Source organism: Euprymna scolopes, chromosome 26 (genome assembly GCF_053919585.1).
Source record: "Euprymna scolopes isolate OS-2025 chromosome 26, ASM5391958v1, whole genome shotgun sequence".
Classification (NCBI taxonomy): Eukaryota; Metazoa; Mollusca; class Cephalopoda; order Sepiida; family Sepiolidae; genus Euprymna; species Euprymna scolopes.
Window position 1 is genome coordinate 76,809,495 of NC_136507.1, and position 27,482 is coordinate 76,836,976.

Below are 27,482 nucleotides of genomic sequence, written 5' to 3' on the forward strand. Positions count from 1 at the left end.
TATTGAGATTTGGCAAAATCTTTTTAATCGGTTTTCAGCCACAAATTTGGCTGTAAAGGGGTCAAAGTTCAACGATTTGACCTTTGAAAACATTATCAAACTCCTCTGCCAATTTTGGGTCTAAACACTTGAAATTTTAGACGTAGGTTCCTTGGACATGGATAAAACTCGATTTGAACACAAAACAATCAGTGTTTAAAAATATCTGACCTCTCAGCCGATTTTTGGTCTAAACATTTGAGATTTTACATAAAGTGTATTCAGATATAGGGGCAAGCTTTTTTAATCAGTTTTGGCCAAAAAATTAGCTACAAAGGGGTCAAAGTTCAAAATATTTGATCGTTGCAGTTTCTAGTCAACTATTCAGCAAATTTTGGGTCTAAACATTTGAAATTTTACATAAAGGGCATTCAGACATAGGGCAAGCTTTTTAATCAGTTTTTGGGAGAAAATTTGGCTGCCAAGAGGTCAAAGTTGAAAGAGTTGACTTTCAAAGACTCTACCAAACTCCTCCACCAATTTTGGGTCTGAACACTTGAAATTTTAGATGTAGGCAGAGTCAAACTTTTTATTATATATATAAAATACACACACACACATATATATATATATATATATATATATATATATATATATATATATATGCACATAAAGTTATGAACAGTACAGAAGGCCCAAACAAAGCTGGGTTGAACTGATAGTTATTTATAAGGCCAAGACGTCAAATTTTTCTAACTCTGTATGGGACACAAAGAATTTAATTAATCACGAAATTAAAGGAAATAGAGGGGGGGAGGACCAAATATTGGCAAATTTTATTAATTAAACAATTTAGCTGTTTTTATGTTTCATATTGGGATAAAAGGCAACACAAGAATATCTGCAGTTTTGAAGCGTTACTTACATTTACAATTTAAAAGATGAGAATATTTGCTGCATTGATGTTAGAGTGTAAAACTATAGAAAAGCACTTTGACTTTAACAGAATTGTTGGGAAATAACTTAATATTACTAACATACTCAATTATGGTCATGAGGTCATGATGACATACTTCCCAACTAATAAACTTACGTTGAAAAGATACAATCTTGAAATAGAATCTAGCCCCCACATTGTGGATCGGAATTATGGTCCAACTTTTTAAGTGAAACAAAGACTTTTATTACTCAACCAATTATAAGAAAAAATGTGATATGAATTGTGATTGTCTAGTGAATCACAGAACACATCTATATATATATATATATATATATATATATATATATATATATATATAAGCGAAAATGTGTGTATGTATGTATGTTCGCTTTTTGTGTATATCCGCAAAAGGATTTTTTTCGGGGGCTTCTTGAGGCCGTCGCTCATTTTTAAAACTGTTTATATCACGTCAAAATGATATATACGAGTTACGAACGAGGGGGGTGGGGTCGCCCGTCTATTTAATTTGCCTGACTTTGAAATGTTAAATATTCGACATTTTGGGATCGCCGCATATTGCTTTCGCTTTTCAGTATAGAAAAAGCGAAACTCAATTCAAATCTCTGGCCCATGGCCAGTGGTCTCTAGAAAGCGATGTAACGTTTGGTCAATGTTGGCTTACCGTCGTCATATCAGATTGTTGCTTTCATTTTGAGACGAGACGCTCCTCTAATAAACGGGGGTGCTGGTTTTCCCCAAAGTTAGGTAAAAGCAAACAAACTGGGTTATTGACCTCATTAAAAACTGTCCCGCAGAAAATGTCCACCACTGAATAGCTATTGCTTACGTCGTCGTAACGCTCACACAAAATGTTAACTCTATGACTTCCACTTGACGTCATTAAGTGCGGGCAGTTATCAATTCTCTTCTTACTTAAATAAATTCAAACATCTTTCAGTAACTCATTCTGGCTGGCCGAGCGGTTAACGTGTCATTTTATTTTCCAACTTCACCTCAGGTCTTCGGGTTCGATCCTACCAACTTACCAAAACATTTTTACACCCCCCCCCCCGAGTTTCTTTTTATATTTAAGAGCACACACACCTCGTAACACCCGGGCACCCCCGCTAGTCTAAAATATAAATCTCACTTGTCTGTTTAAATGTATGTATGCCTGCCTAAAACTTTTGACAGAGGCGACGGATTTTCATGAGATCGATATCATTTTGAAGCTCGACCCTTCAGACGACAAATATCGAAAAATTGGCTAAAAACATTAATTCTTTAACCCTCAACTGGGCACTGTGGTCGCTTTTTTGCCAATATTTTAGAAAGTCGTCCCACCTTTTTGATTGACTAGCCTTAATTTAAACCTTTGCCATTGCTTCCATCGCCAAACCGGAAGTGGCGAAGATGTCACTTTTTTTCATGTTCTTTTCCCCTTCGCGGTATGGGTTCGAACCTGCCTGCCTACTACCACTTTTTTTTTTTTTTTTGGCTCAACACACCTCCAAACACCCGGGCAACACTGGGCACCCAGGCTAGTTTCAAATAAAAGCTCACAAAAACTGAACTAATACTTGGAAAACTCACCAAAAGACCATCGTTCAACTCGGCAGAAGACACAGAGAAAGAGAGAGGAGGAGAGGATTGAAATCAGCGACCGATAAAACAGTAATTTAAGAATTACTTACGAAATTCACCCTGAACGAGAGTTAGTATCAAATTCCTCAACTTCTTTCCTTCAACAAGAATAGAATAACTTTCTTTTATTGTGTTCCAATACATAGTCGTTATTCTTCATGGAAAGTTTTTATTTCTTTTCTTGGTTTCCAACAGAACTGACCACTTATCCAAGTTCTTCGCTGAGCTACGTCAACACTAAAATTCTGCTGGTCTTAAAAGACAGCACAGGTGTAGAACAATGGATAAAAAGCAATTAATACAGAGTCCTTATGGTTTTGGGCTATGTTTAGTGCAGAGTCACTCAGGATACACAACTGAAATGACACTTTCTGACCTGGTATTCAAATAATGGCATGACTGCTAACAAAATTGATCACATCCTTGTTAAAATTCGATGTCATGGTTCGTGTGAAATTACATCGCTGATTCAAAGCCAAAAAGCAAACCTCGGACCCTGCATGGTTTGATATTTCACAAACATCTAAACGAGTCTGCATTAGCCTATATCATATACCCATATGAAGGAGCAATTTGCCGAGGAGGTTTGGCAATCTCTCAAACGGAACATGTGCAGCTGCAAGGGAAATGTTGGGAACGAAACATTCCATAAGTAGTGTAAGTTGGCGGCTTCTACAAGCTCTCTAAACTTCTAAATCGTGCACAGGGAACAATTCTGCATTCACTGAAACGGTCATCGCCCCGACTGGCGATGTCATCACTGTCCGTATGGCCCGTTGAAAAGTTATTTCGTTACCTTACTCAACCAGGATCACCCTCAAACATAATGATTACATAAAAATATATACTCAGATGGCAACAGATTGAATTAGAAATGTCTCTGCTACGAAGAACAATGTTCGTTTCTCCATTATCCTAATCGCAGACTCCTGCTTATCGTCCTATTCTCATTCCCGTGTTTACATACGAGAATCCCAGGGATCATTCCACGGTTCAGGTGAAACAACTCTTCTCTGAAAATGTAGGAGTTATTTCCCTTAGATTGGATTCTTAGATTTGTTCTAATTGCCGTCCGAACAATTAGCCATGGCAATCAGTAGTTGAGAGGTTTCTTGTAATTATTAAAAGAAAGAAAGCTTAGTCTTGATGGCATTGAACATTACCAGTCCCATTCCACTACGGACTGAGTTTTATCCATTTCTTTAGATATGTATTCATTAGTTTTCCCCTCAAGGCATGTTATAGAACAGAGTGTCATCAGTAAATATACCCATCTCAGAGACAATTTTATCAGAGAGGTGATTTATGAATATCAGGAATAATAATGGTCCAAGAATTGACCCCTGTGGCACACCCGCATTTATATCATGTTATTCAGATGTACGACCATCAAGGACAACCTGGAGTTTTCTATTATTTAAAAAGGATTTGATTACGTTAATTAAGCGTCCAGTAATACGATATGATTTCATTTTGATGAGAAGACCATTGTGCCAAACCCTGTCAAAGGCCTTAGATATGTCCAGGGAGACTGACCTAGCCTTCCTGCTTTATCCAGTGCATGATATAAACGTTCAATTACAGTTAGGATATCTGTAGTAATACAGGCTTGCTTAAATCTATACTGTCAGTCAGAAAGAAATTTATTATCTATGAGGTGGCGAAAGAGTGCTTGATTGATTAAGGACTCAAAAAATTTTAAGAGAGGGAGGAGGCTAAGAGAGGATAATTTGGTGAGTTGGTTCTAATGCCAGAATTTTTGAAAACTGGTACAACAGAAGCAATTTTTTTAGCAGTTTGGTAAAACAAGATTCAGTAAGACATTTGTTGAAGAGTTTGGAGAGTACCGGAACAACTTCAGCGGAACATTTTTTTATAGTTTAGTAGGGATAAAATTGGGCCTACATGCTTTCGAGGTCTCTAGGATTTTTTTTTATGGCATCACGGACAAGCGAAGGAGTGATTTTTAGATCATCAAGTGTGGCTTCAGTCTACAAAGGAAAATTTGGTAGATGGTGGTTGGTTGGGTCTACAGTGGAGTTTGAGGTAAACCATCAGGCAAGCAGATTTGCCTTTTTGGTTGCCGTGCAGACAATTTCCAAATTGTTGGATAGCAAGGGCATTGTTGATTAACCATTATTTCCGACTACAATGATAAATCTATAAAAGTGAGAATGCGTGTCTGCGTCAACAAATTTTTTTATCTACAGACTTGAAACTTGGTATATAGGGTATTCAGACATGTAGAAAACTTATCAGTTTTTATCTGGAAAAAAGGGCTGCTAAGGGCTCAAAATTGAAAAATTGGTACATGGAAGCCGTCAGATATTTTTCTGTTTTCAACTGTTTCACGACTGCGCATGCGCTAATCATTCAAATTATGTTAAGAGTAAGATTTGAAAATACCTTTTAGAGATCATATTTGACTCATTGTCTAGGTTTTGGTTTTAGCTCGCTTTTTTTTTTTTTTTTACTTACAAGAAGTGAACTTTAGAAAAACGAAAAAAAAAAAAAAAAAAAAAACACTTGCGTGCATGCACAGGTCTCAGTTTCTTTTGGTTTTGTTTTTTTAACGTCATTTTATTAAAGTAATGTAACGTTACATTTAATAATGGGCGACGCCGGGTACAGCTAGTAATATACATCACAGTTTCAGCTTTATGTTAAAAATGATTTGGGTGTCGACCAAATTTCTGATATGCATAGAGTCAGTAGTAGATTCACACTCAAGCAGCACTAGGCGGGTTGAACAGGCTTTCTCCAAAGTAGGACATTTCTAGGGATTATCAAATTCACAAGTCTCCAGTTGCATGTATATCCTGACCAGGGGAGATAATGATGTTAGGCTTATACAGTTCTTGCAGGAAAGTGTCCATGTCCTACATACAGCATTCTCAAATGGTCACCCATCACGTACTGGCCAACTTTGCTTAACTTTGGTGATCTCACGCGAACCAGTGTGTCTACACGATTATGCCGTATAGTAGATTTACACTAGAAACATGAGAAGCATGTTCTCATTCTATCAGCCATGACTGAGTAGAAGTCCTAAGTAATTTGCAATTGTATTTTGAGTGTTGCCCGCACTGAGAACTGAACCTTTAATCGTCGGAATAGTGTAACTTTAAAACTGAATTTTACCAAGTATTTTATCTACTATGCATCTGAAATGTGAAAATAACACTCAAGATGAGAACAGTAGTCAGAAGAATACAAATAATATGCATGATAAATCCTCATCTAAAAAGAAAATTCAGAAACGTAATAGCACTTCCACCTAGTTTGATGAACTCGTGTCTCAGTCTTCTGCCTGTTTGCATTACACTTCCTGTCACCCACTTCTCAAATCCTGTTTAGCTTTTAAACCCGATGATAAAACACCTTTGAACACATTCAGTCAAATATTGCTTTTCATCAAGTTTTCCACACCTACATGACAAAGCTAACATTATATGAGCAAACTCTACTTATTTCTCACAATATTTCAGACGGTCTTCCCCAGAGATGAAGCCATCGTGTAGTATCATACTCCTTTGCTGTAAAGGTGGTCAGATTCTGGAAGGCTTTTTTATTCCGATAGAACTTGGAATTCCTTCCTTGCTCCTCCCGCCAAATTGTACAAAACATGCAGAAATTTAAATCCTACTTAGGATATGCCTGTAAATGTGACCCCTAATGTTTTAATGACACTGTGCTTTTGTTGTTTTGCTTTTTTTAGGTGAATTGAAAAGAAATTATTATTATTTAAGTAAACCAGTAAAATAAAATAAAATAAAAAAATTAAATACAGTAAATAAAAATTATTCTGCTCATAAATGCAGCTCCTTTTTTAGCATTGAATAAAATCAGTTATTGGAGTTACAGTTAGTAGAGTAAAAAAGATATATATTATACTGCTTCACTGGGAATAGACACATTTTTATGCTCGTCCAAAAAAATTTTGGTTTTATTTACTATACAAGTGCACAATTGTTTCGGCTCTTATACTAATCTATATATATAAACAAAACTCTTGCTATGTTTGTTTTCGATGTACTTAAAAAAAAACACTGGACCGATTGCTTTGATATTCTGGTATAATATGTTTACTGTACCCATGCATGTTTTTATATATCTCTTTAATTATAACATTATACTTAATTTTTATTTAATAAATTAGGTGGTTTTCTTTGTAAGGATGTGGCCATTTTTTTTTTTTATTTGGGGAAATATCACCATCACCGGCTGGCATCACGTGACATTACTAAAAGGAACTTTTGGTTTTGCCACTGCCTACTAATAAACATTTTTTATTAGTAGGCTGTGGTCTTGCTTCATGTAAATAGAATGTGTTTACATTATGGGTTATTTTTTTTTTTTTTTTGGAGGTCAATTGAAAAATCTGTTTTTATATTGTTGTTCAAGTAAACCAGTAAAAAAAAAAAAAAAAAAAAAAATTACAGTCAATAAAAATTACTTTGCTCATAAATGCAGTCCCTTTTCCAGCATTGAATAAAATCAGTTATTGGATTGACAGAGTGGAAAAGATATATCTATACTGCTTCACTGGGAATAGACACACAATTTTATGCTCATCCAAAAAAGTTTGGTCTTATTTACTATACAGGCATACAATTATACTAATATTTTATGTGTATATAGTTCTCTGCATATGTTTTTATTTTTCTTATATCAGTGAGGCATTCAGCAGTGCTAAGAATATGTACATAAAAATCAAACAGAAAGTCCCATCAACCTAAGAATACTCCTCCTCAGACAGTTCAATACATTCATAATTTTGAGGACCCTCCCCCCTTATAGCCTACCATCATAAGCTAGATGCCACCTACATAACCCAGAATTATTTAGTACAAATAGTTTACAAGTTTTACAGAACAATTATTTTAATAAATGCACTAACCTCAGATGATCATAACCTTCCAATGACAAAAAAAAAAAAAAAAAAAAAAATCAATCCAGTCATAACTTGTTTATTTTATCTTTTTAATTTTCAAATTGTTATATTCATATTTTTTCATAAGCATCTTACACGTGCTTTGTTGTACTGATAGTGGATATATTCTGTTCTATCAAACAACTCTTCAGAGACAAACATTACAAATTGCACCACATGAAACAAAACCAATCAAGTAAATTTAAAGAGATCTATAGATCTATAGAATTAACCTTATTAAACAAATTTAATATTATGTAAAAAAAAAAAAAAAAAAATTAAAAAAAAAAAAGACTAAGATATATCCAATCAAATAAAGGATGGTTTTTAATTCATTAAAATAGAGTTAGAAGCATAGATTTATGATTTTTATTTTATTTTAGAACCAGACAAGGATATATTAATATTACTACAGATTATGATAAACCATTATCACTTCAAGGTTTCATTTTATCCAAATTTTGAGATATATTTGCTTCCACTTCAATTGAGCACTCTGCTACTTAGCAACAATGCATAACTTTTTATAAAAAGAATAGAGACTTCTAGGCAACTGATAATACTTAAGAAAAAAAATTTAGAAAATCTTCCTTTTTTTTTTCTACAGTTAAAAGTATAGGGGTTAGGTTAGGGTCTTTAACTTTCACAGCTGATTCTTTGTATCTATAAAAGGATCATTCTTACCAGATTTCAGCTTTCTTGGGTGCCTAGATCTATAGAATTAACCTTATTAAACAAATTTAATATGTAAAAAAAAAAAAAAAAATTATTTGTCTCACTACATCAAACAATCGAGAGGGGAAGAAAAAAAACATATGTAATGGAGAAATTGATTGGCATTGTTTTTCTTTTTTTTTTCTTCAAAAATGACCAAGCTGAAAATGGTATTTGATTGTGTCAAATGGATGCAGATGCAAAACAAAAGAATCAGTTTCATCTTTAATAGAGACATGCAGGTCACAGAGTGCATGAACAAGATTCCAGATTTTAAAAAAATAAAAATAAAGTCAAACTATTACACATAAGCATGCAAGGAAAATCAAAGAAATGTCAGCAGTATAGCCTTTTCAAGTAGGCCGAGTGTTGTCTACTTTAAATATATTCTAGCAGAGCATGCAGGCAGGTAAGTAGGTCAGTTAGGTCTCTAAATTTCAGAGACAGATGGATTTGGGAGGTCTTAAGTTAATGAATTGGTTGTTTTGGTTTTACGGCATATCAACCCTTTTCAGGTTATTTAATGCCGAATCCAGTGATCTTGAAAAGTTTTTAATAGAATATATATATATTTTTTTTCCAAGTCAGTTTCTATTTAACCCATAGTTGGGACCCTTACAGATACTACCACTCAGGGTCAGAGTGGACCTGGGAGCAATGGTAATTAAGGGGTGGCTCCACATTTCCCAAAGCCCGCAATCTAGGACCTCACCATCGGATATAGTTTAAGGTCATATCCAGGACCTGAATTGTTTGAAGATATGTTTGTTTTGATTTAGGAGAAAGTATCATCGTAATCTACGATATAAAAGGTAAAAAGGGTGTGAGCGTTTGTGTCCGCGAAAGGCCTTTTCGTCGGCCTTCTTACGTCAGTTACATTTATGGAGAAGTTTCCTTATACTTCCTAAATCGTAATATCTCCAATTTGCAAACAGACGTCATTTCTATCTTTTATTTGATAGAGTTTTTTAAAAAATCTGATTTCCAGTGCTTGTCTTTTTCATATAAAAGGCAAAATGTGTGTGTGTGTGTGTGTGTGTGTGTGTGTGTGTGTGTGTGTGTGTGTGTGTCTGCCAAAAACTTGACACACGCAATGAATCCTAACCAGATCTTTTGGACGACAAATATCAGAAAATTGGTCTAAAACATTAATTTTTTCACCCTCAGGACCGTTTTTCACAAAGAGGGGTCAGTTTTGTGTAGACACTTTCGCAAAGTCATCGTCTCGATTGGATTGACTACGCTTAATTTCAATGCTTGGGACTTCCAGTCGCAACATCGGCTAAGACGTCACTTCTTTTTTTTAGCTTTTTTTTCTCTTTCGCATTTTGAGCCTGCCTACTACCACTTTTTAAATTTTTATTTTTTTTAAATCTCTCTCCACTCGGGCTGCCTACTGTTGTTTTAACCCTCCCCCCCAATACTACCACTTTTTTTTGCACCACCCCATCCCGTGGTTCCTTACTACACCACCTACACACACCTGGACAACACTAGGTACCCCCACTAGTTTCTAATAAAACATTGCTTATTTGTTTTGCTTTTTTTAAGGCGAAGTTGTAATTTTGTTTAGAAAGAAAATGCTTTTGTTTACAGCGGTGACAGAAATCTCGTGATTGTGACTGGTGTCAGAACCAAGCACCAAAGTTAAATGAGCACACAATCATTGTCTGAAATGAATGCACACAAACTCGGATTTATTGATGGAGCCACACCTCAAATATTGCCTGCTGGTAGTTTTTGCATTCAGAAATGGGAAGTTTTTAATCTCACAGGCACATCGGTCAAACAAATTGCAATTAAATGAAATGGAAAACCACACAAGGGAATATTAAAATTTAAAAACGCTAAAGTTTGAAAAAAATGTTTAAAAACTTTTGTATACAAATTACGATTTTCGAACCATATTATTCACTAAAAATTGTAAATTTTATTTTCTTAAACAAAATAATATAAAGTAAACATAAATTATTTTATTGAGAATTTATTTTTAGATCCATATTTGCATATTATATCTTTATGACAAAGTTGTAACTAAATTTATTTATTTACTTTTTTTTTTATTTCAAACTAGCTGTCTCTGTTTCAGCATTACCCAGAAAAATAAATTAACTTTGATAGAGCATGGCATAAAAGTTTACTCTACAGGATCTCCAGCTATGGTATCGCTGGAAATGTCTTTTCAATTATTAAATGATTTCTCTCTGATAGGTTCATAAGAGTAGTGGCTGATGGGGAGAAACCAGAGAAGCTCACAGTATTAATGCTGGAATCCCTCAGGGGGTCCATCCTGGGGCCACTCTTCCTGATCTACATCAATGATCTCTCAAATCACATCCTAAGATCATTCATAGACATCTATGCTGACAACACTACCATCTTTGTAACAGATCAACGGCCTTAAATGACCAAATTTTGATTGTTTCTCCTATGATCTTGAGCATGTGATACAATGGGGAAAAAGGTGGCTGGTTAATTTTAATGCATCTAAAACCAAGCTTCTATCTGTATCTCAACGCTTGGATCCTCATCTGGTATCAATTAAAATGAATGGCTCTCATCTTGGGGAAGTTCCATGTTTTGACAAGCTTCAGGGTCTGACCTGTACTCCTAATCTGAAATGGAACATGTACATTAAATCCATTACCAAAGTTGCTGGAAAAATCGTAGGATCCTTCTACCACTCCAGTAGATATCTCACTGTTGATGTAATTCTCTACCTGTATAAAAGCTGAGCATGCCCAAGAATGGAGTACTGTTACCACATCTGGCCAGGAGTTGCTAGAAACATCTGGGCAGGAGTTCAAAATAGACTGTGTGTGTGTGGGGGGGGGGATGCCCTTTTCTGTTCCCTGCAACTTTTTTTCTTACAGAAGAGACGTTGCGAGCATGTCTCTGCTTTATAGTTATTTTCATGGCAAGTGCTCATCTGAGCTACAGTCTATGGTCCCCCCACCCCGTTCGCCAAACTTTCATGAAAAACACTTATCTAGCTGAAACGACTATCACTAATTTCCCATATGTCTAAACCTAAATGTAGATTCCATGAACAAAGCTTCTTTCTTAGAACTGCATGTGAAACTCTCTTCCATTTGCCTGCTTTCCAGCTGACTATAATTTGGTCGTCTTCAAGTCCAACGTAAACAAGTTTTTGAGGAGCCGCCCCCTTAAGTAATCCAATTTACCGAATTTCTGCTACTAACGATTACGATATTGTCCCATTGACTACTGTACACTCATTAACTCTTATCCTCGAGTGGCCTCTGGGCCTTGATAAGTGGCGACTCCCATATAAAAAATGAATAAATAAATAAATAAAAAAAAAAATAAAGAAATTCCATACTTAACTTGAATTATCTGTTGCTAACACAGACCCCGCAATGATCAAAGCAGCGTACTGGGCTTTGTTAACTATTGTATTCATATTAGCAAAAGCTATTCTATAGTGAACAAATTCTTTGATCCCAGCAGATTATCAGGATGATGGCTCATCACATAAAACAGAATCATGTTGCGTAGATGACACATAGCAGCAGTTTTCTTTCCTCTTTTACATTTTTGTTCTGTCGTGATGAATGTTTATTAATAGCAGTGATTGTAAATACCGACAGCACAAAATCGTTTTGGCTTTAACATTTGAGTTTTTTTTATTTTTTCCTTCTTCAGTATACACATTATACTGCCGCCCCCACGCATACTTGAATGAAATTTTTCCATAATCATTAAATGCTTCTTTTTCTTCTATAAATGCAATGAGAAAATATTTTTTATGAATCTAAATTATAACAATATAAAAAGGATTGAATATCTTGTTTAGAAAACTGTATATATTCAATATTTCATTTTTATGGTGAACCTAAAAATACATGTATATATAAAGTAAAGTTAGTCTCTTTAGAGTTTCTTTGTTATCTAACAGAACTAATATTTAATTTTGGTTTGGCAGTCTTTCTTGTGGATTGTTGCACAATGTTTTTAAAGAATCAAATATAATTTGATTTAATCTTTCATAAAATAATTTGTCTGGGTAGGAATAAATTAAAAAAAAAAAAAGTGGGCAAATGATAGTGTTTGCGGAAGCAAGTATTGGTGATAATTAGATCATAAGAATAAAAAAAGTTGAAATTTCTTTGAACTTTATTACTTGTATTGATCAGACTATTTTTCTCACGAGTCTTATTTGCGAAACATTTTGGGCGGTTTGGCTTTCGACCATCTTCAGACATGTTGGTTGTTGTTTGGAAAAGAAAGGAGAAAATCAAAAGCCGAACCGACCGAAACGTTGCACAAATAACACTCAAGATGAGAACAATAGTCCAATCAAGTAATATAAATAATCAGCCCTCATCTAAAAAATTCAGAACTTTAAGGGGATTTTTTTTTTTGCACCAATGTAAGTTTTTTTTTTTAAATTAATAAATGTTTACCAAACAAAAAAAAAACAAAAAAAAAACAAGTCAACATAATAACTTTAATTTCCCTCAATTATCAAGAATGTAGTTTTAAGTACATATTATTTGCATATCATAATCTTTATGACAAAGATGTGATTAAATCTTTTTTTTTATTTATTTATTTATTTATAAACTAGCTGTCTGTGTTCCAGTGTTGCCTAGGAAAATAGAAAAAAAAAAAAAAAAAGAAAAAAAAATACAGGTTATACCACCCCTGCTGTTTTATGTGTGAACAGCCCGAGAAATGTAAAGAAATAAAAGAATTTTAGAATGCAGAATGGTGAATCAGTTTTATAAATAAATTGAAGTTAAAATGAACAAAATCGAAAATAATTTCTCCCCATTTTAAGAGACAACAAAAGAGTATTCTCTTATTTTAGCGACTAAAATAGGAATGAACAGAGGTTTTATTCACAGAAAATAAAGAGAAAGAGTCAACATGATCAGTTTATTAGTTTAGGGAGTAAAATAGAATTTATGAGATGTTTATAAAATCAAGGAGATAGCGTGTCTAATAGATTAGGTTTTTCTTTTCTTAAAAACATTTTACTGGGAGTATTTCTTCTGCAATTTTTTATAAATAAAAATATACAAAATATAGTTCACATAATGTTTTCTTTTTATGTTAGAACACCAAGCATTATAAAGCATTCTATTAATAAATCAAAAGTAATAGTTTAGAAACTAGAAAATATGACTGGGGGGGGGGGGGAATCAAATTTGCAAAGATACTGTATTCAAAACAAATGTTGATAATTTTTAGTAATAGCTCCATTAATTGTCAAAGAAAACAAAAGTTTTTTATGTGTAATGTGGTCAAAAGATAAACACCATATTGAGAATTATTGCATGGATGAAACTAATTGCAGTAATGTTTCGGTAGGGTTTAACGGCACATGAAAGATTGAATTTGTATTAGTTTGTCTAAGTGAAAAAGTTTGATACATCTTTTTTGTGCAGTAATGTCAGTGTTTATCTTGTAATCGAGAACAGGATTTGTCTTAGGCGTCCATAAAATCAATACGTTTAAGTATTTTTTCTTTTCATAATAAATGTGTAGAAGGCATTGTTGGAATAGCCAACATTTATGGTGTTTTTTGTTTTTTTTGTTTTGTTTTTTTTTACACGGTGGTCACCATTTATCAAGGCCCGGAAGCCACTCAGGGATAAGGGTTATTGCAAGTACAGTACGTTAGTGTGGAGATTTAATGAAGTGTCTACTTAAGGGGGCAGTTCATTAGGAATTTGTTTATGTTGGACTTAAAGACATCCAGGTTGTAGTCAGGTGGGAAGCAGGCAGATGGAACAGACATGCAGTTCTAAGAAAGAAGCTTTGTTCATGGAATCTACATTTTGATTTAGGCACAGATAAAGAGTGAGGAAAATTTTTGACAGTGGATTCAGCTAGACGGGTGTTTTTCGTAAAAGATTGGTGAGGGGGGGGACCAGAGATTGGAGTTCAGACGAGCACCTGCCATGGAAATAACGATAAAACAAAGATAGACTCGCAAAGTCTCTTCTGTGGGAGAGAGGTTGCAGGGAAGAGAAAAGGCCACCCCCCCCACTAAGTTATTTTCACAAAGCTATTTTTAAAAGAATGCGTTTCAATCAGCATGGGACATGTTGAACATGATCGTAGGTGTTCTGCAATTAATTCGGGTATTCTGAAGAATGCCTAAAAATATTAGTAGTAGCAAGATTTCAGTATTTGAAATCTGACAGTATGATAAGCTGTTATTTTTCGAATTCAATAAGGATGAAAAGCAGAATGTAATTGCTTATTATTTATGTCAGAAAGCTGGCATAGGATGTTATGAATAGGGCCATGACAACAGAATATTCTTATTGTTTTAACTCTTGAGTATATAACCGACACAGACAATCAACCGAAAACCACATCACTCTATATAAAAGCATACAAGATATCAACGGATACACACTCGAGAGTCAAAACAATGAAAAGGATATGCTGTTGTCATAGCCCTAGTTATGAATAATCAGAGGTTGAAATAAGGATCGTGTGAAAATAAGTACAGTTGTTAATAAAACAATACTGATGTAAGCGGTGTGAGAGGACTATATTGGATAGAGAGTAAAACTGCTACTCTCTGTATGGGAATAAGTATTTATTTATGAGATGCATTCTGTTTGAAATAAATTTAATTTTAATGGAGGGAAAGAAGGACGAGGGGAATGAAATTTATGCATAGTTTCACAAGTGTGAAAGATTTGTTAGAAAAGTATTCAATTATTTTCCTATTGAAACTAAGTGGCAGGGGGGAAAAAAAGATCATCTATAAATATAAAAGCGAAAATGTATGTATGTATGTATGTATGTATGTATGTATGTATGTATGTGTGTATGTATGTGTGTTCGCTTTTTCTGTAGGTCTACAAAAGGCTTTTTTCAGAGAAGCGGTCGGTCGCTTCACAACTTTTTTACAACTTTTTATATCACATATAAATCGTAATATCTCACAGTTAACAACGAAGCTCACCTGTCTATTTAATTTGCTCGATTTCGGGAAAATAAATATTCGACATTTGTCGCTCGCCGCATGTGGGTTAGTCTTTTTCCTATAACATCTTGGGAAGCGTTCCCGCAGTAAATGAAATACTATCCCGCAGTCAAACTTGACCTCATTAACTCATTAAAACGGGCACCTGCCAAATCCAAGTAATTAAATAAATTGAAACGTGTTTCCTTTAGCATCTCGCGGTGGGGCAATTTATCAAGGCCCGGAAGCCACTCAGGGATAAGGAATTTGACTTGGCCTTCGGGACAAGATCAAAGTGTAGTATCTGTTCCGGCAGATACTGCACTTAAGATGATTTGTACCAGTCAATGGAGGGGAAACCCTCTATACTGGGACAATTATTATTTTTGGTAACCAGAGTGCCCCCTTTTTGCCTACTTTTAGGGGAGCTGGTTTTTACCTCACATTAAAAACGGCCTTGTGCCTAATTTGCTCTGTGGGGGAGCAAATAAATACCATCTCGCGGTGGGGCAATAGTTAACGTCGCACATTTTTTTTTTTCACACTTTAATTTACAACTTTGCCTCAAGGGTTCAGGTTCGATCCTCATACTTTTATTTTTTTTTAACCCCCCCCCCCACCTCCGGAGTTTCCACACACACCTCCAAACACCCGGGCAACGCCGGGTACCCCTCGCTAGTCTATAATATAAATCTCACCTGTCTGTTTAAATGTGTGCATGTATGTATGTATGTATGTATATCTACCTAAAACTTTCGCTAGAGGCAACGGATTTTTACGAGATCAGTATCATTTTGAAGCTCGACCCTTCGGACAACAAATATTGAAAAATTGGCTAAAAATATTAATTCTTTCACCCTCAACTGGGCACTTTTCTACAAGGAGGGGTCGCTTTTTTCGCCAATATTTTCGAATGTCATTCCCTCTTTTCGATTTAAATCTTTGTCACTTCCGGTTTGGTGATGAGCCCAACAGCAAAGATATCACATTTTTTTTTTACGTTCTTTTCCGCCTTCACGGTACGGGTTTGAGTCTGCCTGCCTACTACGACTTTTGTTTTTTCTCAACACACCTCCAAACATCCAGGCAACGCTGGGCACCCCTGCTAGTATAGTATAAAATACTGAAATACATTTTTAATCCATAGATAGGACCCGACTGATAGGACGACTACTTTGATTTAGAAAATTGACCAGAGAGTAGTGGCAACTAAAAGTCTGCTTTGTAAACGAAAACCAATATCAATGAATGCAAAGAAACAATTTATACAAATATTGAAATTTACTTACAAGTTTGCTTTAAGAATTTGAGTTAAAGAATGGAATCTCTTAAGAAAAAACTAAAGTAATTCTGCAGAAAAGTAGGATTTGAAACCAAAGCATTTCAGGTAAAAAACATTACGTACCATGTCGCAATTCGTATAAATTGCAAAAATTACAAAAAAAAATGATCCAGTAGAAAAATAACTTCAAGTAAAAATAGAATTTATCTAATTATCAAGTTTTATCGCGTGTTTCAATGTGAAAGAGTTGTGCGACGAATTCAGTATGATAAACAAAGGAGATAACCCTTGACTTAAGTTAGTATAAATCATGAAAAAAATGATCTAGTAGAAAAATTACAAGTAAAAATAGAATTTATTAAATTACCGAGTTTCATCATATGCTTTAAATATAAAAGAGTTGTGTGGCCAATTCAGTATGACAAGCTGACTTATTTCCCTTGCTTTCCTTGAAATGCACGATTGAAAAAAATAGAAAATGTCTAAACTCTACCGACTAGGAATTTTGTGAGAAATAGATCTAGTACATCTTTTAATTTCTAACGACACACTAGTACGTAATAGTGTTTTTACCTGAAAATGTTTTGTTTCAAATCTCACTATTTTTAAGAAATACCAAGTCTAAATATTTGCTCGCCAAAATGAAAATGAAAAATTTTCAGTTTCTTATCAAAAGGAGCAGCCTTAATATATTTCGTCCACATAACAGTTTAGTAGTAACTGATGATTGAATAGTGTTGCTATTAATGTCCATGTAAATCAGAATTGGTAATTGCAACAATCAAAACTATTTGGGGGTATCAGAATCCATATAAGAAAATTTTGAGCTTAATTTTTGATGCCAAAAGAACAATTCTTGCGATTTGTGGCCTGATAAACCAAATGAAAACTTACGATTAAAAAGTTTATTTTTAGGGGTATTCGGGTCAGTTTCAAATGAATATCACATTCAAAATTGCAAACAATATTTAAAATGACGACCAGTGAATTTATAGGGAAAATATCAGAAAATGATAAAAACTACTTGCTGGTGACAATTTGAAATGTGATATTCGTTGAAAATGGACCGTAATACCCCTAAAAATCAACTTTTTAATTGTAAGTCTTCATTTGGTCAGCCAGACCACAAATACCCACTTTTATATTTTTGTTTAGAAACAAAATATATATTAAATTTAAACTACCAGTTTTGGATTTGTGAAATTAGGTTGGTGCAAAAATGTTTTTTGACGCTCAACTTCATGTAAAAAAAAAAACATTATTTTTGCATCAACATAATATATCCACACATTACATTGCTTTTTTTTTTTTAAGGTACTTCTCTCTCCCAAATAAAAAAAAAAACAACTACATAAAAAGAATCGAAATCAGGAATTTAGGACAGAATCGTTAATTGTATCAGAATCTGGAAAAATATTGGAATTGTCTCAGCAATAGTTATAAAAACATCTAGCAATAATTTGTATGAATAAGCTTTAAGCTGACTGAATAAGCAGCGTGAAAATATGCAAGCTGTGTGAGATTGAGTTTGTGAATATTTCTTGTGTCGTCTGCCGAGAGCTAAGGACTATTCCATCAAGGCTAGATTAGGATTTGTCAGATAGGAATTTAGTAGTTGATAATACCATGTTGTGACTGACAAGAGTTCATGTGGCAAGTTAAGACTCTCACTGCTGACTGTTATTTAGCTGCGACTTAAGTAGCGATACAAAGCAGGTACTTGGCGGCTCCCAGAGCAACTATTTCTGATTGGCTGAAGTCTAATAATCAATGGAAATTAAATATTTTGTAAAAATTAACAAATCAGAAGTAAGCAAGCCTCCAAATTGGGTTCCTCCCTTACCATTGGATGCAATTTCAGGTCGCAAACGGATCACGAATACAGATGAAATACAGATTATTTAGATTCTACAAACTACATTTTGAGTGCTATTTTTCACAAAATTTCAAGCAATGTAACCTCAGACCTTTTTCAGGTAAATTTTGTCGAACTCAGAATCTTTTCTTTGAACTCGGGAATCTGTACAAAATTTCCAATGGAACACTTTATTTAATCTACGTAAGTAGCACGCTCTCATTCCGTCAACCATAATTGGGTAGAAGTGAATCCTGTACAGGGTGGAACGATAAATTTGTTGACCTAAAGAAAACAACACTACAGCTTTATTTTAAAACGTTTATTGAAAAAAAAAAAAAAAAAAAAATTTAAGTAACTTGATTATGTAGTAGAGCCGACATCTATTCAATGTAGTCACCTTCAGCCTCAATCACCAACTCAATACGAGTCCAGAACTGGAAGCATACCTTTTCCACAAGCGCCGGTTGGAGCTCGGCAAATACTCATACCCTGTGGATGGTGGCAATCAGGCTGGCTTTGGTGTTATGGGAAGACATGTTGATGATGTTCTTGAGGAAATAGTCCAGCGGGTTCCTTTCTTGGGGGGGGGGGCTGTGAGAAAAGAGTACAAAGTCGTAGCACTCCTGAAACCAAGCCTTGCTCTCTTTAGACTTGTGGGCCGGCGCTGAGTTCTGCTGCCACACCCAGGGTCTGCCAGCAGCCACTTGATTTCACCAGCAAATCACCACAATGCATCGGTAGAGAGCAGGAGTTTTACAGCAGCACATCTTCGATTTCGCTTGTTGAACATTGTGTCACTTTCAGACATGATAGAAGGTTCCTATCGTTCTTGAGATTTGTACACAACTGGTCAACTAGTAAATGGTCTGCAACAAAAACCGGTTTTCATCAAACGGAAATGGAATCATGTCGTCTTTTCTAGGGCGACAATTTTATCGTTCCACCCTGTAGTTCACAACTGTGAATTACACTTCTACCCAGTTATGGCTGACGAAATGAGAACATGTTATTCTCATCGATTAAATAAAGGGTTCCGTTAGAAATTCTGTGCAAAATTCCCCTCACCCACCCAGAGTGTGACAAAGATTATCAGGTCCGACAAGATACACCTGAAGAAGGCCGGAGTTTGTATCAACTGAAATGTTGTGAAAATAACACTCAAGATGAGAACAATAGTTTGAAGAATCCAAATCTGAATAATGAATCCTTATCTTAAAATTAAGAAATGTAACCTGAAACATTTTAAAAATTGAATAAACTTCTTTTTTTTTCTTTTTTCCAATCGCTGCCCCAATTAGGAGGTACATCAAATAGGAAATATAGAAAAAGAAGGATGCAAAACGATATTTATATCTTACCACAATTGTGGTGGGATGGACAATTGCAGTTCCTGGCTGGGATTGATTGTAGCAACTTGGATACGGTGTGTACGGTTGGTTTACATCATTAATCGGAGGTGGTGGGTACATGTTGTATGGCTGTGGGTATGCAGAACCTGGAGGAGGAGGTGGGATGTTGGCTCCCGTTGTTACTACTCCACTAGCAGCACCAGAATCCGTTCCATATACGACAGAATCATATGATGGTGGAGGACCCAGAACTGAAAAAGAAAAAAAAAAAAAAAATATTAACTATTATATATCTTTTCTATCCGGAAAATGGTCTCTAGCAAATTCCTGTCAATTTTTGGTCTACAGACTTGAAACTTGATATATAAGGGATTTGGACCTGTGGAACAAATTCAATTTGGTTGTTAGTCCATAAAAACAGCTGAAGAGGTCAATATTGAAAAATAATTTTAACTTAGCAGGTGCAAGTCAACTTGAAGTGCTCTTTTATGCATGCGTAAATATGTTAAAGTCTGTTAAATATTAGCTTTTTTTTTTTTTTTTTTTTAATTCTCTCTCGAAACTAAGGCAAATTGAGAAATGAATAGCTGGACATATAAAGACTAAAATCTGAAAGGAGTTGGAGAGTAAATAAATAAATCAGAGAGGATAAAATAATTATAAAAATAGAAAAAAAAAAATTAAGATTAAATGAATATAAAAATATAAAATTGTAGAAATAAGAAAATCCAAAAATGGGATACTTATTCAATTTGAAGAAAATTTAAAAAAATAAAATAAAATAAAAATGAGGATGAACACAGCATGTTCAAGCAGCCTTTCCCCTTAAAATAGGGATTATATATATATATATATATATATATATATATATATAATATAAAGCTGAATGTTTGTGTGTGTGTGTGTGTGCTCGTATAGAAAACTGATTACATATAATGAAAGATGTATCGAGACACAGGAATGGGTATCTTTGATCTGGCATAATGATGATTCATTAAAATTGTGGGGTCTGCGTATGCGCCTGGTCCACAAAGTATGGAAATAAAAAAAAAAACAAAAAACGTTTACAAGTGTTTTTGATATAAATGTACATAATACTTTGATAAGTATGTTTTAACTTAAATAAGGATGGTATAATAAAATTGTGGGGTCTGCGTTTGCGCATGGCCTTCATAGAATGGAAATAGGCACACACTTTAATAAAGACTTCATATCTATCTGCGTAAGTATACTTTGATAATTATGTTTCAGTTTGAAGAAATATGGTATAATAAAATTATGGGGTGTTCGTTCGCGCTTAACCTCCATAGAATGGAAATATGTCACAAAGTTGAACAAGGTTTTTTAATATAGATCCACAGAATATTGTGATAAGTGTTTCAGTGTGAACAGGTATGGTATAATAAATTATGGGGGTTTATCTATTTTATTTTTACTTTCATCATATTTTGCTTTGGTTTTGATACCCCCAAATTTGAAGCTATCTCTTTACACCCTTTCCTTTTCATAACCTATCATACTTTTATAAATCAGAGTCCATTTTCTGTAGGCTGTTTTTGGATCCCGTCAACGACGGGTACTTTTGCTAGTATATATATATATATATATGTCTGAAGAGTAGCTATTTTTGCAAAATTTTTAAATAATGTTTAAATTTGTCCAAATGGTTACAAAACAATCGTAATAGAAATACCCCGTATGGCGTTCTTATTTTATATTTGGTTGTCTTGATTTTCGCAAATATATTATACTCATGTCCGATTATGAAAACCGATAATCATGAAATTTAATCAATTGAGTCAATTAATATTGACTTATATTTTATTGGTATATGAATATTACCAGATTTTAATATATAAAAACTTTTTGTGAAAAAAAATGTGTGTGTGTGTGTGTGTGTGTGTGTGTGTGTGTGTGTGTGTGTGTGTGTGTTGAGATGATTAATCAAAATTGAGAACCAGAAAAATTGGAACTTTTGGGGGTATCGGAATCGGTAAAATTTGCGTCCATTTTCCAATGCAAAAAAACATTTTTTAAATTTTCTTTTCTTTATCTTTTTTTTTTTTTTTTTTTGTTTGAACCAAAATCTTCCACAATTGGTAGTATTGATGAAATAAATATTTATTAATTTTAAACAACCAGTAAAAAACTAAAATCTATAGATCATCCTAGCACAAGTGTTTTTTTTTACATTTGAGAAAACAGCTGAACATTTATCATGTGTTTTAACGAGGAGTGGAAAGAAATTACTCTATAGTTAAATATTTAGAAATTTATAAAGAATCAGAATCGGTAATTGTATTGAATCAGGAAAAATATTGGAATCGTCTCATCACTAATATATATATATATATAAATAAATAATCGTCCTGTAACACAAGTTATAAAGTAAAAAAAAACAAAAAAAAATGCTGGACGAAACAATTTTAAGTGTTTAGGGAGAAAACAACAACCAAGTCAGACAACCTTCGCCATCTTAAGTGTATTCGGAAAGAATGCACTATTTCCTGTTTCCATAAGTGGAACAAAGACGTGACAGTAGTCCAACACAGGGATTTTCCAAGTTTTAATTGTAAAGTCAGATTAAGATATCTCAACTACTTTTGTAATATTTTCTTTTTAGTTGTAAAGAAATTTTTATGCTCAACCTGTGCATCTAATTTGTATAAAATATTTTAAAAACCTGTTAACACTTGTTCAGTTATTCGTTTTTAATTTTATAGTAGAGCCCTGGGATAAGTTTTTTTTTTTTTTTTTTGTGCAGGTTATGAACTGGAATACAATGTTTTTCCGGCCCTGGTTACGATATTTTCCCAGCCTTACAGTGTTATTTATGTTATTTGATTATATACATGTGTATTATATACTGTACTGTATTTTGTTACCAATTTTTAATATATACTGTATAAAATTTTGCTTAGGCTCCACCTTACGGCAATTTCACGTTACATCCCAACCCTGAAATGGATTAATGCTGTATCTCAGGGTTCTACTGTACCGTCTTATTTTAACTTTTTATTTTATTTATTTATTTATTCATTTTTTTTTACAAACCACAAAATGGAAATGAAATCAAAATTTTACTTTCATTATATCTAAACTCTTAATGTGGACACATAGGCCATTGCAACACCAAATGGTTCCAAACCTATTTTGGTAACTCCAATAACCAGACTCTATATAGACTATGAAAACTGACTACAAGACAGCAAGTTCTCAAGTTTCCAACAAAATTTCAGATAGTCATAATTCGGTAGTTAATTTGAACAATGAAGAATTTTATGGAATTTTTATTTATTAATAAGAACCAACATAACTTTAATTTTATCCATATTGACCAACAAGGCTTACTTGTTTGTATGGCATTCATCCTAGGTGTGTTGAACTGACTTCCTATAAAGGAGGAAATGTCAAGAGATTAAATTCACAAGCGGACGCACCCCGTCACTTAAATGCGTTTAGCAAAAGTTAATATCAGGTCAGGAATTTTACAGCACTTTCATGAATAAATAATCCCCCCATCACCACACACACACACACATTTTATATTATTTTATTAAAATTTACAGATATTGCGAACTTCCTTAATTGGTAGATATTGTCTAATTTTTATTCTGATATCCTTCTAGTATATAAAATATTACCTGGCCGGATTTTAAAAATTAACTTAAAAATATCATTTAGCCTGACAAATAAAATGATTCTTACTCGTCAATTTTCATTTGGTATTACTGTACCATGTTATTAACAATGAATTGTGATACCTTAGTTTTTTTGTTTTTTAAATTGTAGCTTTAAAAATTTTTTTTAAATCTGGTGCAAGGGTTTGCAAATATGGATATTCTTAAACACTTTTTTTTATTTACTTGGGAGTCATCACTTATCAAGGCCTCATAGCCACTTGAGGATAAGGGTTAATGAATGTAAGGTGGTAGTTTAGTAATCGTTAATGTAAATTGGGTAGAATTGGATTATTTATGGGGACGGTTCAACAAGAACTTGTTTACACTGGATTAGAAGGCTACTATGTTATATTCAACCAGGAAGCAGGCCAGCAGAACACTGTTTCACAGACAGACAGTTCGGGGAAAGAAGCTTTGTTCATGGAATCTACGTTTAGATTTAGGCACAGTGGGAGGGGGGATCATATGTAGTGGTTGTAGCAAGTAGAGTGTTTTTTTTGTAAAATTTTGGCAAGTTAATGGGGGTTAGCGTTTCTGATTTTTTTTTTTTTTTTTTTGCTTAGAAACTGAGAAAAAAAAAAATTATAAAACATAGGAATACATAGAAAATAACTACCAATCTAGTGGATCCCTCACAACGTTGGGTTGGTACAGCTTGTTGAAAATATGCTCATGCAGGTTTAATTACCTCCAACTACTACTGGCAACAATAAAACAGGAAAACCGATACAAAGAAAACTCGATACTAGTATACATCCTATAACATAATGGATTTGTAATGTGAATCTCAAAGCTAGGCTTAGATCTGATAACTTCAGAAGAAGATTAAATCTGGACAGTGCAAGATGTGTGTGCAAAACAAGACACTTTGACTTGGAAAGACTGAATGGGAGTTTTTGAGATAGTAGATGCACAACAGTTGATATAGCAAATCCAATTCACAGCTGGAGGCCAAAAAAACATGGGAGGAAGTTATGAAAATGGATCTAGAGGAAAGAGGAATAAAGACTTGGCCAGAGATAGGTTAGTTTGGCAATCAATTTCTTAAAGCCATTCAATGCATGTTAGCATGTAAAACAGACGTAAGCCTAATATAATGACCTTCCATGAAAAAAAAATATATATATATTTTATAGAAAAAAAATAAATAAAAATAATCATACAATTATATCAGTAATTTATTCTTTCATACATAAATTATTTCTGATGACTGAAGGAAAATAAAAAAAAAAACTACCTATTTTGAGTGAAATATTTTTTCCTTAATTTCAGACAATAGGATTGTCTAACTTTTTTTTTTTTTTTTTTTTAGCTCCCTCTCCCCACTTAAAATGCTTTTGACATTTTTTCATTTCTAATGGATATATTATATTTATAAAACTCTGTGGACCTTGTTTCCTTGAATTTTTTCTTCAACGATCGGGTGATTCCATCTAAAAAAAGGGGGGGATGATAGGTAAATTTATATACATGCGTATGAGTGTGGCTCAGAGGCTAAGAAATGAGGGTAGAGAGTTGTATGGTTTGGTTTCAATTCTAGCTGATAGCACCTAAGTCATATTTCTTTTATTTTTAGTTTCGATCTAACTTTCATGAAATGCACTCGTCCAGCTGAAAACACTATCAGTAATTTCCCCCACTCTTTATCTGTACCTAAACCTAAACATGAATTCCATGAACAAAGCTTCTTTCTTAGAACTGCACGCCTGTGGAGCTCGTATGTTTGTCTGCTTTGCAGCTGACTACAATACGGTCATCTTCAAGTCCAATCTAAACAAGTTCTTGAGCCATCCCTTTGAGTCATCTAATTTACCAAATTTCCATTACTAACAATTACGATATTGTCCCACTGACTATTGTACACTCATTAACCCTTATCCTCGAGTGGCTTCTGAGCCTTGATAAGTAGTGACTCCTCTGTAAAAAAAAAAAAAAAAAAAAAACTACTATATATTATTAAGTTCAATATTATAATTAATAGAGAATTGTCTCTATAATAATAAATACATAATCTGGATGAATTAAAATATCATATTTAAGCGTATCTTACAACCAGGCAACTTACTAGTATTTATATAAAAAAAATGTACAAATACACATTGATCTTTATTATAAAGTAGCAGATTTCATCAAAACAGCCTCTTATTTTAACAACCCAACTTCAAACACATTATTTAATGGAAATATAACAATACACAAGCATCCTTCACTTTTTTTAATATTATAAACGACGGCTGGAGAGTCGGAAGCAATTAAGTGGTAAAACTATACCAACTCCTACACCAATAGTATTTCCACTTCATACGATTCTAGCTTATTCTTTGATATAAACTAGTTATGATGATACAGGCCTACTCAAAAGTGTAATAAGCTTTTATGATTATATATATATATATATATATATATATATATATATATATATATATATATATATATGTGTGTGTGTGTGTGTGTGTGACTACTTCATGTAATCACAATTTAATATACAAAAATATAATTTTATGTGTAAATTTTCAGTATTTACTTCAACAGTGCTCAATGCATAGAGCTAGGTAATAAGTTACAAAAATATATATGGCTATATATATATATATATATATATTTGTTTTAAAAGTAAATGGTAAAACTTCCATATAATTTGTGTGTGTGTGTGTATTGATATCCATATTAAAAACCCTTTTTCCGAATTTTATAAAGAAAATACAACTTTGTTATATATGGTGCGTGGAATTGCATTTATCTGCAAAATATCTAGCTTATTTGCCTATTCTTTTAAACAAACTTTAATTCCCGATTAGTTTTTTTTTTTTCGATTTTCTTATGAGATGACCGCTTTTAGTTAACTATTACATTTAATTATATTCATGCAGATGTCCTACATTATTTATAATTGCATAATATTTGCATAAAAAGGTTATAATAAAGACAACCTCTTTGTGTGTATATATATATATATATTATTTAAAAAATTTTACCTACCAAATTGTCAGTTTTTGGTCTACAGACATAAAACTTAATATATAGGGTATTCGAACCCATGCAAAACTTTATATTTGGGTTTTAGCCGGGGAAAATTGGTGCAAAAATGTGAAGATTAAAAATTTAAAAAAAAAAAAAAAAAAATTTTTTAAATAGAATTTCCAGATAAAAGTCGAATGACGGCATTATGAATATGCATGACTAACATAATAGTTATTGGTTCAGGTTTTAATTTTTAGCCTTGCAGCAAACATGTCTACATAGCTGAAGCATTAACGTCAAAGGAAAAAGTAAATCGTAAGCTAAACGTTTTGGTTTCGATTCTTGATTTGTGGCACACGAGTCATTTAACTTTTAAAAATCATTACTATATTTTTGGGGTCCAATATAATACGAAATCTGAATTAATTAAAATATATTTCAGCGTATTTTATGACCACGCCTGCTAGTTTATATCTATATATATATATACATACACTAGCAAACGTACCTGTCGTTGACCGGGTTCAAAAACAGCCTACAGAAAATGGACTCTGATTTATGAAAGTATGACAGGTTATGAAAAGGAAGGGTTGTAAAGAGATAGCTTCGAATTTTGGGGTATCAAAACCAAAGCAAAATATGATGAAAGTAAAAATAAAATAGATAAATCCCATAATTGATTATACCATACCTGTTCACACTGAAACACTTATCACAATATTATGTGGATCTATATTAAAAAACTTTGTTAAACTTTGTGACATATTTCCATTCTATGGAGGTCAGGCACGAACGAACACCCCATAATTTTATTATACCATATTTCTTCAAAAACGAAACATAATTATCAAAATATACTTACGCAGATAGACATGAAAAGTCTTTATTAAAGTTTGTGTCTATTTCCATTCTATGGAGGCCAGGTGCGAACGCAGACCTCACAATTTTATTATACCATCCCTATTTAACTTAAAACATACTTATCAAAGTATTCTTATGTACATCTATATCAAAAACACTTGCAAACGTTTTTGTTAATTTTTTTTATTTCCATACTTTGTAGACCAGACGCGAACGCAGACCCCCACAATTTTAATGAACCACCGTTCTGCCAGATCAAACATACCCATTCTTGTGTCTTGATACATCTATCATTATATGTAATCAGTTTTTTAAAATAGTCAACC

The 27,482-nt window shown here is 33.4% G+C and overlaps 1 protein-coding gene across 8 annotated transcripts in view; it reads right to left on the minus strand.

The window, feature by feature from the left end:
• LOC145248206 (uncharacterized) overlaps positions 1-27,482 on the minus strand; it is a 110,931-nt gene that overhangs the window by 16,116 nt on the left and 67,333 nt on the right. For all 8 annotated transcript variants that reach the window (XR_013863338.1, XR_013863335.1, XR_013863337.1 and 5 more), the window contains one exon: positions 19,661-19,902. Coding sequence is in view for 4 of the 8 variants with exons in the window: in XM_080110070.1 (XP_079966196.1) it covers positions 19,661-19,902 (242 nt within the window). In the remaining 4 variants the exon portion in view is untranslated. The remainder of the gene's footprint in view (positions 1-19,660; positions 19,903-27,482) is intronic.